This window comes from Mytilus trossulus, chromosome 5 (assembly GCF_036588685.1).
Source record: "Mytilus trossulus isolate FHL-02 chromosome 5, PNRI_Mtr1.1.1.hap1, whole genome shotgun sequence".
In the NCBI taxonomy this organism is placed as follows: Eukaryota; Metazoa; Mollusca; class Bivalvia; order Mytilida; family Mytilidae; genus Mytilus; species Mytilus trossulus.
Window position 1 is genome coordinate 60498609 of NC_086377.1, and position 17816 is coordinate 60516424.

Consider the following 17816-nt stretch of genomic DNA (forward strand, 5'->3'; position numbering starts at 1 on the left):
ACTGATCATTCAAGATAACTGACCACTACCCTAGGCTAGTGACATGGCTTTGTTGACCGATCACTCCAGATAATTGACCACTACCCTAGGCTAGTGACATGAATTTGTTGACTGATCACTCAAGATAATTGACCACTTCCCTAGGCTAGTGACATGACTATGTTAACTGATCATTCAAGATAACTGACCACTACCCTAGGCTAGTGACATGGCTTTGTTGACTGATCGCTCCAGATAATTGACCACAACCTAGGCTAGTGACATGGCTTTGTTGACTGATCACTCCAGATAATTGACCACTACCCTAGGCTAGTGACATGACTTTGTTGACTGATCACTCAAGATAATTGACCACTATCCTAAGCTTCTAGCTAGTGACATGGCTTTGTTTACTGGCCAGGTGATTCCTGATAATTGACCACTACCTTAGGCTAGTGACATGACTTTGTTGACTTATCACTCCAGATAATTGACCACTACCCTAGGCTAGTGACATGACTTTGTTGACTGATCATTCAAGATAACTGACCACTACCCTAGGCTAGTGACATGACTTTGTTGACTTATCACTCTAGATAATTGACCACAACCCTAGGCTAGTGACATGACTTTGTTGACTGATCATTCAAGATAACTGACCACTACCCTAGGGCAGGCTAGTGACATGACTTTGTTGACTTATCACTCTAGATAACTGACCACTACCCTAGGCTAGTGACATGACTTTGTTGACTTATCACTCCAGATAATTGACCAGTATTCTAAGCTACTAGCTAGTGACATGGCTTTCTTTAATGGTGATTCCTGATAATTGACCACTACCCTAGGCTAGTGACATAAATTTGTTGACTGATCACTCCAGATAATTGACCACTTCCCTAGGCTAGTGATATGACTATGTTAACTGATCATTCAAGATAATTGACCACTACCCTAGGCTAGTAACATGGCTTTGTTGACTGATCACTCCAGATAATTGACCACTACCCTAGGCTAGTGACATGGCTTTGTTGACTGATCACTCCAGATAATTGACCACTACCCTAGGCTAGTGACATGAATTTGTTGACTGATCACTCCAGATAATTGACCACTATCCTAAGCTTCTAGCTAGTGACATGGCTTTGTTTACTGGCCAGGTGATTCCTGATAATTGACCACTACCTTAGGCTAGTGACATGACTTTGTTGACTTATCACTCCAGATAATTGACCACTTCCCCAGGCTAGTGACATGATAGTGTTGACTGATCACTCCAGATAGTTGACCACTACCCTAGGCTAGTGATATGACTTTGTTGACTGATCACTCCAGATAGTTGACCACTACCCTAGGCTAGTGACATGATTTTGTTGACTGATCACTCCAGATAATTGACCACTACCCAAGGCTAGTGACATGACTTTGTTAAGTAATCATTTCAGATAATTGACTACCTTAGGCTAATGACATCATTTTGTTGACTGATCACTCCAGATATTTGACCACTTCCCTAGGCTAGTGACATGGCTTTGTTGACTGATCACTCCAGATAATTGACCCCTTCCCAAGGCTAGTGACATGATTTTGTTGACTGATCACTCCAGATAGTTGACCACTACCCTAGGCTAGTGACATGACTTTGTTGACTGATCACTCCAGATAGTTGACCACTACCCTAGGCTAGTGACATGACTTTGCCCACATCTGGTGATTCCTGATAATTGGGCACTACCCTAGGCTTGTAGTGATATGACTGAAACTTGTGATTCCTGAATAATGGGCACTACCCTAGGCTAGTGACATGGCTCTGTTACCTAATCATTTCAGATAATTGACTACCCTAGACCATTATTGATTTTGATAACTGGTGATTCCTTATAATTGACCACTACCCTAGGCTTTTGATATAACTGATGTCTGATAACCCCTAGCCTGGGCTGATTATATGACTTTGAAGGCTCATGATCACCTGAATTTGTGTACCTTCAATTGCAGCTGTCTTAAACTATTACCAATCCCTCCAGTATCTTTTCCTATAGATGAAAATAATCAACCTGTCCAGTCACTCAAAAGTGTTATAGTCCATTGTAAATAAATACACAACACATAATAAGTAACTGGAAAGGTACAGCAGTTGCTGAAACAAGAAATGCAGAAAAATAAATACATGTACTCCTTGCACTTTACCTTTTTGTTTTAACATGGTCATGATGGTTAAGTAGACTAGTGAAATTAATATATATATTTGACATTAGATTGATTTTTTTTTAAATTGTCAGAATTCCCTTACTCCTAGTTTTTACTTAAAACTAAAACAAAAAGTGATCAGCTTACTTTGAACAAAACATATCATTTGTAAATTTTCCTTTTAAGAGCATGTATATAATAGATATAGGAAGATGTGGTGTGAGTGCCAATGAGACAACTCTCCATCCAAATAACAATTTAAAAAGTAAACCATTATAAGTATATTTAAATTATTAATAAAGATACTTCCTGTCTTCACAGGTGTCAGAGGGTTTTCACTCTTTGTGTTTATCAGATTTAAAGAAAAAGAAAGCACATCAGAACAATAAAAGAATTTGAGTAGGCAGCTAAATATACATATGGATCCTTACATACAAAAATAAATGTACAATAAATGTATATGAATGGGGTGTCAGACTGTGTGGTTTACACCAGCCAGATGTCTGTATACATACATGTACATGTACCAAAGCATGTAACTGTGCACAAGATGAAACAAGCACACTAGCCCCCAACCCCTTTGGCCATATGTTTATGGTGGGATCATAAGTGGTAGTAGTCTAGATAATTATGACAAAAGAGCCTTTCTAGACATCATATTTATTGGTCTAGTCAGTTACTGAGTTAGGCTAAGGTTTAGTTTTAGATTAGTTTGTTCTGAGACAAAGATACAAGTGTATATGTGTCTCTAAAACAGATTTAGGAGGGAACAGGTTGGTTTCCCCCCCCCCTTTAGTGAGGAAAATTTGGTGGTCTATAAAGGGAATCATCCAGGCATGACTGTAGCATAGGGACTGGACTACAGATCAGACATATAGCCAATAAATCTTCTGCATAAGGGGAACAGTTTTTTTATAAATGGATGTGGACGATTGACCAGGACTGGAGCAAAGTTGGTTTCCCCCCCCCTTTAGTGAGGAAAATTTGGTGGTCTATAAAGGGAATCATCCAGGCATGACTGTAGCATAGGGACTGGACTACAGATCAGACATATAGCCAATAAATCTTCTGCATAAGGGGAACAGTTTTTTTATAAATGGATGTGGACGATTGACCAGGACTGGAGCAAACCCCCCCCCCCCCCCCCCCATAGCATAGTTGCTGTCGCTGGTGTAATATAGCTCTTCTGTATATTTTCATATTAACAAAAAGAGTAGCCCTCAAATGCATAGTCATATTTCGTTGTGTGAAACTCCCCCCTTTTTTAAATCGTCTTTTGAATGCCAATAATAATTGCTGTCTCTGTACAATATCTAAGCTAATTCAGTATTCAAATCGCTTATTATCTAATTTTCATATCGTCTTTGTTCCAGTGATATATGCCCGTCATCTTAGGAGCTTCTGAACATTTTTTTGTTTTGTTTACCGCTTGCTGAGAGTTCTTTCAGATAATTATCGCGCCAATGACGTGATCTCGTATCTCGCGTTGCTTTATAATTCTCATGAATATTCATACTACCCTAGGCTGGTGCTATGTAGAGCTAACCGCTGGGAGCAGCCATTTTGATTGTTTTGGGCATGTTAAAATACGGATCTAGATCGGACCGGAAACGATTTTTTTCCGAATTTGAATAAAAAGATCTAGGGTCGGAGGGTTTGAGTCAGGGTCTGTCGGGCAACAGGAAACAGACATATATTTTTTTGGGCCTAAGTGATTAGAAAAGCTCTGTGCCAGATGAGCTAAAAAGGTTTGCAAAACTTATTATTGCAATGAATTTCCGAAGACCAAGCACCATTTCTCTGCAGTAAAACATCAGAACAAAATTCACACGTGGTCTGTAAATTATGATGAAAACTGATATTTACTGGCGTGAGTTTTCGAAATCCAAAGACCTTAACTCTCTATAAAATCATCATAGCGGGGGGAAATCACTCTTGATCTGTTACTCATGATAAACTTGTGTATCATTTATCATGTTTTGAACGTTCCCTTGACAATCAATACCTTTCAACGCGATGTAAAAAGTGTTAAAAACCAGACAGACAGACTTTGACGATAGGGAACTAATAAAAACATTAAGATCTATCACATTTACTTATCTATCTGAATATAAAATAAAAGAATAAAGAAAATGGCTTAGAAAACAGAAATGTAGTACATCTCATCCTAATACTGACGCACGTTAATTAGGCAGCAACCATATGATTTTCTGGGGGGGGGGGGGGGGGGGGGGGCTATGGGTTTTTTTACTGTGCAAACTTTTTTTTATTTAGCGACAAACCAAAAACAATTTTTTTCAAACAATTTTATTTTTTTTCTCACGGTCCAAAACAATTTTTTTTTTTCTCACGAAAACCTGGAAACACTTTTTTTTTCACAAAAAAAAACCATAGCCACCCCCCCCCCCCCCCCCACATCAAATGGTTGCTGCCTTACTAGATGTATATGATCAGATTTGCCTGTAACACATGTGTAAGTTTTATTTTATTACATTTTATTGCGTCTTCTACATTTCTACTTCATACAAAACATCTTAAAGGGATTTATAGTTAATATCAGTAGGTGTCCTCGTGCGTCTCTTTATAGGGTTTCATTGTAATTTAAATAAGGTGTTCTCATGTGTTTATAGTTATTTCAAATAGCCTAGGTAATCTCATGTGTCTTTGTCAATGTTTGAATAAGGATTTATATGAAACAAAAAGAAGATTTTTGCCAATAAGACAATGTAAGACAACTCGATCTCCACCAGAGACCAAATGACACAGAAATCAACATAAGTTATTTTCAGTTTCTGTTCTCGTGTCTTTTTAGAATATTGTGCAGTTATTAACAATTCGTGTTCTTATGGGTCTCTTAAAGACGCTTCTTCTAAAGCACCTCACATCATTTGCTCATTATCTGTTCGTCATAAGTATGTGTTCTCTGTAACATGTGTAAGGCTGTAGCAACTTCTTCGTGATCATTCTTACATGTATACAGAATCTTTAAGAGATTTGTTCAACATTAATCTTTAGAACAAAAATCCGATTTAGGAGTTTTATCCCTCAGATGAATTTTAATGAGTTTCTTTAAAATTAAAGTTACTACTTTCAATAATTAAAGGCTTTACCACATTCATCACAGTTATGGGGTTTGTCACCTGCATGTGTTCTCATGTGAATCTGTAAACTACCATGCTACTGTAACTAAACTTTTGACCACATACATCAGAGTTATGGGGTCTGTAAACTACCATGCTAACTAAACTTTTGACCACATACCGGGTACATCACAGGCATCCGGTTTATCACTGTATGTATTTTTACATGTCTTTTTTTTCAATCACAAAGATGATAAAACACTTTACCACTTTAATACAATACAGTCATAAGGTTAAACATGTGAATGACTTTTCATGTGTCTTTTTATAATAATAATTTGACTAAACCTTTTACCACATTCACAACAGTCATCAGGTTTTATGATATCACCTGTATGTATTCTCATGTGAGTCTGTAAATCACCCTGCTCACTAAACCTTTTACCACATACATTACAGTCATGAGGTTTATCTCCTGTGTGTGTTCTCCTATGGGTCTTTAAATTACTAGGGTGACTAAACTTTTTACCACATACATCACAGTCATGAGGTTTCTCACCTGTATGTGTTCTCATGTGAATTTGCAAATATGGAAGGCCATTAAACCCTTTACCACATACATCACAGTCATAAGGTTTATCCCCTGTATGTGTTCTCCTATGGGTCTTTAAATTACTAGGGTGACTAAACTTTTTACCACATACATCACAGTCATAAGGTTTCTCACCTGTATGTGTTCTCATGTGAAATTGTAAATAACGAAGGCGACTAAATCCTTTACCACATTCTCCACAGGCATAAGGTTTATCCCCTGCATGTGTTCTCATGTGAGCCTTTAAATTACCAAGCAGTCTAAACCCTTTACCGCATACATCACAGTTATACAGTTTATCCCCTGCATGTGTTCTCATGTGTATCTTTAAATTACCAGACTGACTAAACCCTTTACCACATACATCACAGTCATAAGGTTTATCTCCAGTATGTTCAGTCATGTGTGCCGTTAAGTTACTTCTACGAGCAAAATCTCTACCACACACATCACACTTATGAGGTGTTTCACCTGTATGAGTTCTCACATGTTTCTTTAAGTCATCACTTCGAGAAAATTCACTACCACAGACATCACATTTATAAGGTGTTTCGCCAGTATGCATTCTCATGTGTGTTTTTAAGGAACTTCTTTGAGTAAATTTTCTAAAACAAACATCACACTTGTGAGGTTTTTCGCCAGTATGTGTTCTCACGTGTCTGTTTAAGTGACTACTTTGTGTAAATTTTCTAAAACAAACATCACATTCATAAGGTGTCTCGTCAGTATGCATTCTCATGTGTGTTTTTAAGTAACTTCTTTGACTAAATTTTCTAAAACAAACATCACACTTGTGAGGTTTTTCGCCAGTATGTGTTCTCAAGTGTCTCTTTAAGTGACTATCTCGAGAAAATTCTTTAGCACAAACATCACATTTATGACGTGTTTTATCAGCCTGTGTGTTGATGTGTCTCTGTAGAGTACCATTGGTTGTGACTAAATCCTCTCCTCCCTCTGACATCTTATTGTCAATGTTTATCTCCATTATGTAAGTTCTTTGACTTGTACAACTCTACAAGGAACAAACAAATATAAAGACATATGTTGATACCTTTCTGCAATTTACACTTTGATCATATACATTTGTATATAGCACATGTAGCACATCTATTTTGACATTCCTTCTATTAAATAATGCATCTGTATGTTTTAATATGTAATTCTACAATATGTAAAAGAAGCCTACATTTATAACCATAAGATGTACTGCCCTATTGGTGTATACCCCACATCTTCTTGGTTTGACTAATTCTAATTTTGAATCTATACTATAAACAACATGTAAAAGAAGCATATATATATGCTTACTGCCCCATTTATATATATATACCTCACATCTTCTTCATTCATAGAACATGAAGGACAAGAATGCTGGTACATGTATATATGTAAATGTCAACATTATTTACAGGGCTTAGTGTTCACATGATTGAAGTGGCGTTTAACGTTTCCACAATTTGGCACTACAAGTCCGCATAAAAATTTCCACATTTCCACATTTTTGCAGTACTCTTTTCAGCATTGTTTTCACATTGATTTTTTTAAAGTTTATTTTCGTTTCTGTATTTTTATTTTTAATCTATGCCCTTCAATTTAATAGCCGGGTAAACATTGGGCGTGTTTTGCGTTTTATTGTAAAGTCGTTTATATATGAGGGGGTAAAGGACCTCTGGATTTCGTGTTTTTAAGCCCAGGATTTTGGGATCATGACCCCTCCTACATGTATATCCCCTCATATATATAGAAAAGGCCCCGACATGAGTGTAAAACAATTCAAACAAAAAACTATATGTAAGGGTTGATATAAAAACAAAGATGGTGTATGATATTAATGCGATAACTCTTCGCAAGAGACCAAATCACACAGAAATTAACAGCTATACAATGCTATAGGTCATCCTTCGGCCTTCAACAATAAAAATTTGTAAGGGTTCCACGGAACCCGGTGTCTCGCCTACTTTTGATGTAAATTGCAGGCTCAACAAAAGTGAGGAAAATAATTAATAAAAATATATCTTTTGATTGTAAGAAGCTTCTGTCCAAGTTTGGTAAAAATGCAGGATAGTTTTTGAATCTAATAAATATTTGAAAAACTTTAACTGCAGACTGTACATGTATTTAGCACATACTTACAACTTTTCGTCCAATCAAATTGCTTGAATATGTCCTCTAACTTTCATAGTACATACTTTTTCGTGTACTAAGTAACTACATAAAATTGAGAATGGAAATGGGGAATGTGTCAAAGAGACAACAACCCGACCAAATAAAAAAACAACAGCAGAAGGTCACCAACAGGTCTTCAATGTAGCGAGAAATTCCCACACCAGGAGGCGTCCTTCAGCTGGCCCCAAGTTCAGTGATAATGAACGCCATACTAATTTCCAAATTGTACACAAGAAACTAAAATTAAAATAATACAAGACTAACAAAGGCCAGAGGCTCCTGACTTGGGACAGGCGCAAAAATGCGGCGGGGTTAAACATGTTTGTGAGATCTCAACCCTCCCCTATACCTCTAACCAATGTAGAAAAGTAAACGCATAACAATACGCACATTAAAATTCAGTTCAAGAGAAGTCCAAGTCTGATGTCAGAAGATGTCAGCAAAGAAAATAAACAAACTGACAATAATACATAAATAACAACAGACTACTGGCAGTTAACTGACATGCCAGCTCCAGACTTCAATTAAACATGTTAAACTGACTGAAGGATTATGATTTCATCAAATGAACATCAGGCATAATCCTTCCCGTTAGGGGTTTAGTATCATACCATCATAACATATATGAGAAGAACATAACCCGTGTCATGCCAACAACTGTTTTTAGAATAAATGTGTATGAATGACCACAAGGTCATACTACTTAGTCAGCTATAAACATGATAAAAGGCCAAAAATTCACTATTACAAAAATTATTATTACCATTTTTAACAGGTGAAATACAGGTAAAAATGCAGAAATGTAATATACTTTTTTTTTCTGAACAAAAATACTGACTGAAACGTAAGACATGTAAAACTAGATTTTTGCTAAAATTGAAGAAAAGTAATACGCCTGATTGAAGGCTGTTCTTAACATTCTTAAGTCCAAATAATTATGATGTCTTTTAAATATAGGTCAAATAGTTAAAATTATAATTAAGAGGCCATTCCAGAATTTTTATTTTAAATATGCCAGTCAGACATTTTTTGTCAGACTCATATTTATTAGACTCTTTCAACCTTAGACCATGATAATTGATAATTGTTAACTTTGCATGCATTACAAATAGGTCTAACTTGGAAGGAGAGTTGTCTTATTGGCACAAATGTCACATTTAAGAATTGAACGCTTTTTTTCATGTGTTTTTGTAACTTTTATATTGGGGTGTAAAAGCATTGACAGAATTACATTTCCGTGCTTCATTCTAAAAATGGGTGCACGGTCATCGCTTTTACAACCCTATGAATGATAAGTTTTATTGTGTAATGCAATTGCTAAAATGCTAAACATCTATACTATTCAGTCAGAGCTCAGACATAAATAAGTCTGAACTGCTTTTGAAGTCTAAATTTGCAAGTATTAGGATTTGTCTCCCTTTCATGCCTTTAATGCAAGACAAAATACTACTTTAATAACTTAACCAATCAGAATAACGTATTATAATGAAACATACATCTTATGTAATTATATTCTTATGTACAGTAAATAAACTGTTATTTTATAATTTTGCAATCTCTGTCATAACACAACAGTTGAACGTGTTATTTACGATCATTTACAGTCTCAAAATAGCAAATTAAAGTGTGTACAAGTGAGCACTATCTTGTTTCGCTTTCACGGTATAAACATCATCAAGTCTACCCATATATCATTCACTCCGGTTTGTGAAAATATAAATTAAATCATTGTCTTCTCATTACTTACTTTTTCTTTACAGGGATAATATAGGTGGAGGGAAAGAAATCAACGTTATAATTCCAGATCCCTACCTAAATTATCTGTAAGTTCCTCCTATGTCAGGCGAACCACAATAACGGCGAAGAGTGGGATTCGATACAAAACAAATGCGTGCATTATTCATTTTATCAAGTATTGATGTATTATTATATAGAGTAAGATATTATATGAGTAGACAGAAAATGGCATTATGCATAAAATTCTTCTGCTTTAGTATAGCACAGCAAGCATTAAAAGAGAGACGAAAGATATCGATATACCAGAGGGACAGTCAATCTCATAAATAGAAAATAAACTGACAACTCCATGGCTAAAAAAGAAAAGGACAAACAGACAAACAATAGTTCATCTGACGCAACATAGAAAACTAAGGCAGCAACCAGGGGGGGGGCTATGGATTTTTTTTTTCTGGACAAACTTTTTTTTTTGCGACAAGTCGAAAAAAAAAAATTCTTTCAATTTTAGCATTACATATAGTGGCAGCTGAGGGTGAAACAAACAAATTTTTTTTCTCAGAATCAAAAACAAATTATTTTTTCTTCAAAAACTGGAAACAAACTTTTTTTTCAAAAAAAACTATAGCCCCTCCCCATGCCTAAAGAATAAACAACACGAACCCCACCAAAGACATGGGGTGGTCTCAGGTGCTCCGGAAGGGTAAGCAGATATTATGTGGATTGAATAATAATAGCACGGGTATTAAATGGGTTCTTTTGTTTAATCTAAGACATGTCTTCATGTCTCTCTGTCAGATACAGTTTTATTTACTTACAATAGGTCAAGGATGTGTATAGTAGTAATAAGCGAATAATCCACATGATAAAAATACTACTTGTATTCATTTTCAAGGATAAGCCGAACAATTTGCCATCGTCTTTACGGAGTGTAAATTCCTTAGATGTTTTTAAAAAGCAACTCAAGACTCATTTATTTCGGACTGCTTTTAAGGATTTCTTGTAGTTTTTATATACTTTTAATTGACTGCATTAGTTTTAGACAGTTTTATATATTTTATAGTACATGCATTTTTCATTTCTTTTATAAGTATCTTATAAATTTTTATTTGCTTGTTTAATTCTTTTAAGATAGTGCTTTGTAATCTATGATTTATGTATTTTTGTATTTTATATATTTTTTAATGTGAAGCGCTTAGAGTAATTTTTGTCATTATATAATGCGCTCTATAAATATTGTATTTATTATTATTATGAAAATGCAAGTCAAAACGTACTAATAATAGAAACTCTGAGAAGAATTTTTAAAGCTCCTAAGAAAAATAGTTCAAACTAGATAAGAAGAAGTACATCAAAACTACATCACAACTATTGGAAGTAGACGAAGAGAGTGAGTGAAAACTTTATCACCTGTGGTTTGAAAAAAAGTTTTGACAATATGTAAAATCAAAGAAAGAAGACTCCTGGGGAAATAGCACCATTTATTTCAAATAGAAAACTAATGGAAGACAACAAAAGGAAAGGAGAAGCACTTAAACATCAATTTGTATCTGTTTTACTGATGAAAATGCATCAAGTCAACCAAAACTAAATGGCAGACCATCACCTGATCTAGACCATTTAGAGATAACAATAGGAGGAGTAAGAAAGTTTCTTAGTGATGTCAACCTGAAAATACAAATGAACCAGATAATATCCATAACAGAGACCCAAATGAATGTAATACACGTATCTCGCCGTACATACATTGTAACACCATTATTTAAAATGGAGGGGCTGTTCAAAACAATTGAATTTATAAGAAATACCAGGCCTTATAATATGTATAAAAAGTAAAATCACAAAAATACTGAACTCAGAGGAAAATCAATTAGGAAAGTCCATAATCACATGGCAAAATCAAAAAACAAAACGCATCAAAAACGAATGGACAAGAACTGTCATATTCCTGACTTGGTACAGGCATTTTCAAATGTAGAAAATGGTGGATTAAACCTGGTTCTATAGCGCTAACCCTCTCACTTTAATAACAGTCTCATCAAATTCCGTTACATTTACATGATGCGTTAAACAAACAGTCACAATCAATAAAACAGTCAAAATATGGGAACATCAGTCATCATCGTATAACAATTTAACAGGACACAACAACATCTACTATCAACGAACACATGGATTGATTTGAGTGTCTGACGTCAGAAAAATTATATACGTCACATAAATTTGTCGTTCAATGTGCATACAATAGTTATCAAAAGTGTCTAGAAAACTAACCTAACGATGCTAGAGTAGATTTGATTCGTAACTTCCTCCCCGTCGCCGGGGCTGGAATCTGTACTTTTAAAGTTTGTATTTCTAACTTCTACGACAACACCGCCTAGCATTGCGCAGAGACCTTATCCCCTCCTCTAACTCTAGCTTATAAAAATGAGCTTTTGTTTCGGGAGGTGTTACCTTGTCGTAGGAATTAAACAAGGATCTCTGATACACATGATACAATACACGAAGTATTCTTTTTAGTTATATTTTTAGTATAAATGAATATTTGATATACATCGGTACAACGGACACACATGGACTGTACCTTTATATATACACTAATAAGCAATCGTAGTGTATGAGTTGGTAGCCGCAAGGTTTCATGGTTATGCTTAATGAGTTAGAACTTGGCGGTTTAGGTTCGAATCCTTGTATTTTTGTTGTTGCCTCTATTCTCTAGTTTTCCTGTTTTGTTTCTTGTTTTTTTTTAAAGTTATTGTGGATATTTTGTTTAATAAAAGCGAGTTTCTTCGTTTATAATCGGATCATTTTTAGCTATTTTACATGCTTGAAATGAAAATGTTAACATTCTAGTTGTTCCTTTTTGTTTGATAAACCACTACAGTATGATTTCATCTGTTTATTCGAAAATTCCTATTCTAGAAAATCGTGATATGCCTAGACTAAGACTTCTTGTAAAAAAATTTGGACACATGCTTTAAATATATGCTATATACTTGTTTTTTGTCAAGTTGTTGTCCCCGACTTTGACATATTACCCATTTTCATTCTCAATCTTATTAGAAATAAGATAGAATATGTCTCATTTTGTAAAAAAAATGTTCAGATGTCTGATAAATATAAATCTTTAAGGGCAGACGTCAGTGGGTTCAACTTGTAATTGTATTGTTTTAACCATTGAATTGTATAATTTATTGTAATATGCATCGTTTGTCACGGTAACATGACAAGACAAGACAAGACAAGACAAGACAAGACAAGACAAGACAATATTTTATTTGAGTCTCACCTCTTATAAAACATTTACATGATATTACAATTTCCAATATAAAACAAGAGCCACTCTAAATAGTTATGAGACTATAACCAGATGCTCCGCAGGGCGCAGCTTTATACGACCGCAGAGGTTGAACCCTGAACGGCTGGGGCAAGTATGGACACAACATTCAAGCTGGATTCAGCTCTAAAATTTAATTGTGATTAAATAGTTGACACAGCATAGGTTTCTGACACAGAATGAATGTGGTCTAATGAACTTAAAATTTGTGTTTTGCTTTTGAGCAATTCACTATGCTGTTGAATATTAATTTAATCCTCTCAAACAAATGTTTGAAGAAATTTTTATTTATGAAATTTCAACTGAGAATTATTATTTTTTCACATCCCCCTTTCCTTCATTCCAAAACCAATCTCAATTCAAATTTCCAATGGAGTTTGCAACAATAATTACTCATTCAAATACATCATAAAATATTAAAAAGTAAAAAAAAAAGTGCTTGTTATCACTGAATGGTAAAGATTGTTTTAATTTATCAGTTGGTAGTAAAAGTTAATATATATTGTATAGTGTATAAAACAATTATTTAAGTTCATTAAACTACTATTCTGGACAAAGACAGATAACTCTAATTGAAATTTCTTGCTATTGCATAATATTGTTCAATTAGATATTTCTTGCTATTGCGCAATACTGTGCAATGGAAAATACTTGCTATTGTACAATACTGTGCAATTGAAGATTTCTTGCTATTGCGCAATACTGTGCAATTGAAAATGTCTTGCTATTGCACAATACTGTGCAATTGAAGATTTCTTGTTATTGCTGAGTACTGCACAATTGAAAATTTCTTGCTATTGCACAATACTTAATATAATAATTTTGGATCCTGATTTGGACCAACTTGAAAACTGGGCCCATAACACAGGCACTTGTCTCAGAAAAAAATTCCTATATACCTTATGTTATAATAAGGTATATAGGAATTTTTTTAAGTGCCTGTGGCCCGTAATCAAAAATCTAAGTACATGTTTGGATTCAGCATATAAAAGAACCCCAAGAATTCATTTTTTGTTAAAATCAAACTAAGTTTAATTTTGGACCCTTTGGACTTTAATGTAGACCAATTTGAAAACAGGACCAAACATTAAGAATCTACATACACAGTTAGATTTGGCTTATCAAAGAACCCAATTTTTAAAAGGAGTAGGTCCGGTAAGGACCGATTTTGGCCTCAAATTTCAGTTTCATCTGACGAAAGATTTTGACCACTTTTTAAATACTTAAGTGTCTATTTCATATGATTCATTTAATTTATGTGCAAGATTTTAACTTATTAAGTCATTAAAAATGACCCGATTCATGCTCAAATATGAAAAATCTACCAAGTACGCGAAAAAATGTCACTTTTCAGATGGTTTTTGTCAAAAACGAAAGTGGCCGCATCCGTGTTCATCCTCAATCTTTATATATGTTATGTATTATCATCAAATACAATTTCCATTTCAATATCTTGGATGAACACGAATGCGGCCACTTTCGTTTTACCCAGAAACCGTCTAAAATTTAACTAAAATGCTGGAATTGTGAAGATTTTAGTAACTTAGCATGACTTAATGGTGCTAGTACCCAATGTAAGTGCATTGTATTGTAAAAAACAGCCCATATTTATGTAGCAGAACCATTCTGCTAACCAATAAATAAGTAAAATTTTACATTTTAGCATTTTTTTAAAACTGCTATATTTTGGGGCCAAAAAGAGGTCTTACTGAACCTACTCCTTTTTGTTGAAATCAAACAAAGTTTAATTTTGGACCCTGATTTGGACCAACTTGAAAACTGGGCCAATAATAAAAATTATCGCTATTTTTCCTTTGATCTTTTTTTGAGATAATTTTCATATCATGCTTCTCGCTTGAGATGGAAAAATTATCACCAGAAACTAAGGAGGCCACGTGGCGTTGCTAACGAAATTGACATTGAAATTGACAATGTCGTCATAAGTAAAATAGCGATTTTTAAATTGTTATTTGGATGGAGAGTTGTCTCATTGGCACTCACACCACATCTTCCTATATCTATAAACAGATTATCATTGGTCATCTCAACTCGATTGCTTTTCTCACTTTCGCTGTTCCAGCTCAAGCGAGAAAATCAATCTCGTTGAGACAATCAACGATAATCTATAAATCTAAGTACATTTTTAGATTCAGCATATCAAAGAACCCCAAAGGATTCAATTTTTGTCAAAAATCAAACTAAGTTTAATGTTGGACCCTTTGGACCTAAATGTAGACCAATTTGAAAACGGGACCAAAAATTAAGAATCTACATACACAATTAGATTCGGCATAACAAAGAACCCCAATTATTCAATTTTTGATGAAATCAAACAATGTTTAATTTTAGACCCTTTGGGCCCCTTATTACTAAACTGTTTGGACCAAAACTCCAAAAAATCAATACCAACCTTCCTTTTATGGTCATAAATCTTGTGATTAAATTTCATAGATTTCTATTTACTTCAACTAAAGTTATTGTGCGAAAACCAAGAAAATGCTTATTTTGGGACTTTTTTGGCCCCTAATTCCTAAAATGTTTCGATCAAAACTCCCAAAATCAATCCCAACCTTTCTTTTGTGGTCATTAACCTTGTGTTAAAATTTCATAGATTTCTATTCACTTCTACCAAAGTTAGAGTGCGAAAACTAAAAGTATTCGGACGACGACGACGACGACGACGACGCCATCGTGATAGCAATATACGACGAACATTTTTTCAATTTGTGCGGTCGTATAAAAAATGGTATATACATTTACATATATATATTTATACATACATAAAACAAATTAAAAGTATACAAATGTTAAGAACAACATAAAACAAATTAAAAGTATACAAATGTTAAGAACAACATAAAACAAATTAAAAGTATACAAATGTTAAGAATATACATTTGTAATAAACATTTTATTTTCAGTAAAATATCATAGCAGATTTTGGCAGTATAAAAGTAAACATTTTCATCACTAAATAAAAATACAAATTTATCGTCATCTGACATACTATTAAAATCATGACAAAAAGTGAAGAATTAGCATGACTAAACAACACAGCACGAAAATCTGCATATAGTGGACATTTCAAAATTACATGTTTCTCATCTTCAATGGTATCATTACAACTAAAACATATTCTTTCATTAATAGGTAAGTTCTGATACCGGCCCGTTTCAATTTTTAAGGGCGCAACACCGCAGCGAAATTTTGCAAAAGCACTTCTATATTTCCCTGCAATTGTTTTAAAAATGTAATTTTCTACCTTAAATTCTGTTTTAAATATGGTTATTTAAACTCACTTACAATACCTTCTAATTAAGAATAGGCTTTAATTTTGAATAGATATTATCACAATAGTTTAAGATATAGATACAATGGATACGCGTTGATTCATGAAAAAGAAACCATTCGCCCTGCAGGCTCATGGTTTCTTTCAAGAATCCACGCTTATCCATTGTATCAATATCACGTAGGTTTATTAATTGGTAACCAATTTTCATTACTGTTACCCTGTATTAGGTTTCTTTCATATAAAACATGTAAATGTCTCAACGACTGTATCGAAATTGAAAGTGGGTATTGACTTTCACAACTATTTGCGAATGAACAAGTTGATTGTTCTTATTTGAATATCAAAGTTGTTTTATGAAAAGGAAACAAATCGATGCTAAAATTATTTGGGAGCAGGAATTTCAAATGTTGAGAAATGTGCTTTGAATATTGATAAAGAAAAACAAAGATTTTGGTTACCTTGTAAGGCCAAAATCGATCATGCCCGCTTGGTTAGCTATATCCGGTGTACTGATGATTTCTATTTTTGAGGTCGTATAAAAATGAAATTAAAATAATAATAGAATAAATTCATTATTTAATTTAAAGAGGCTAAACAATTATATTTGTTAAAAATATCTCTCTCTCCATCGGCGGATTTAGGGGGGAGGGGGCCCGGGCCCGTCCTTTTTGGGAAAAAAATTGGATGCTTATATAGGGAATCACTGAAGCGTGACCCCTCTTAGGTCAGTCAGTGGGCCCCAACTTATAAAAAATCCTGGATATGCCACTGCTCTCCTGAGACCACACACACATCACAAATATACTCAATGATACAATCAAAAACAGATATCATGCTTAAATATATATATATTTTTATGTCTCGGATGTCTATGCAAATTATCACTAGTGTGTGTTCTATGTACATGTAAGTTATCACTAATGATTTATCATGCGTCTTTGAAAACTATCACGTATTTACTAGTATGTGTTCTCATGTGTCTATGTAAATTATAGACCATTTTTATTTTCACAAATGTGTGGTGATCATGTTTTGCCTGTATGCATTGTCATGTGTCTCTTTAAATCTCTTAGATGATGATACCCTTTCCCACATATCACAGTCATGAGGTTTATTGCCTGAATGTGTTCTCGTGAGCCTCTGTAAATCACATAGAGTAAACTGAAACTTTTATCGGATTTGGCTATACTTTTTGGACCTTTCGGATTATAGCTCTTCATCTTTTATATAAGCTTTGGATTTCAAATATTTTGGCCACGAGCATCACTGAAGAGACATGTGTATTGTCGAAATGCGCATCTGGTGCAAGACAATTGGTACTGTTAATTTTATTTTATCACTGCTGTACCACATGATACATCACCAGTGATGATTTTTATGCCCCACCTACGATAGTTGAGGGGCATTATGTTTTCTGGTCTGTGGCTCCGTTCGTTCGTCTGTGCG

At 34.4% G+C, this 17816-nt stretch overlaps 1 protein-coding gene across 1 annotated transcript; it reads right to left on the bottom strand.

Annotated features, from left to right (window-relative positions):
• Nucleotides 1-5505: 5505 nt before the first annotated feature.
• On the bottom strand, nucleotides 5506-9811 carry LOC134718999 (zinc finger protein 45-like). The gene is made up of 2 exons (XM_063581897.1): nucleotides 9755-9811; nucleotides 5506-6853 (listed from the first exon to the last, which is right to left on the bottom strand). Exon 2 carries the CDS (start codon nucleotides 6824-6826, stop codon nucleotides 5543-5545), a length of 1284 nt encoding a protein of 427 aa, XP_063437967.1. The 5' UTR covers nucleotides 6827-6853; nucleotides 9755-9811; the 3' UTR covers nucleotides 5506-5542.
• Between the last annotated feature and the right edge of the window lie 8005 nt (nucleotides 9812-17816).

Coding starts and splice junctions, on each gene's coding strand:
- LOC134718999 (XM_063581897.1), bottom strand. CDS start 6,826: ATGGAGATAAACATTGACAATAAGATGTCAGAGGGAGGAGAGGATTTA.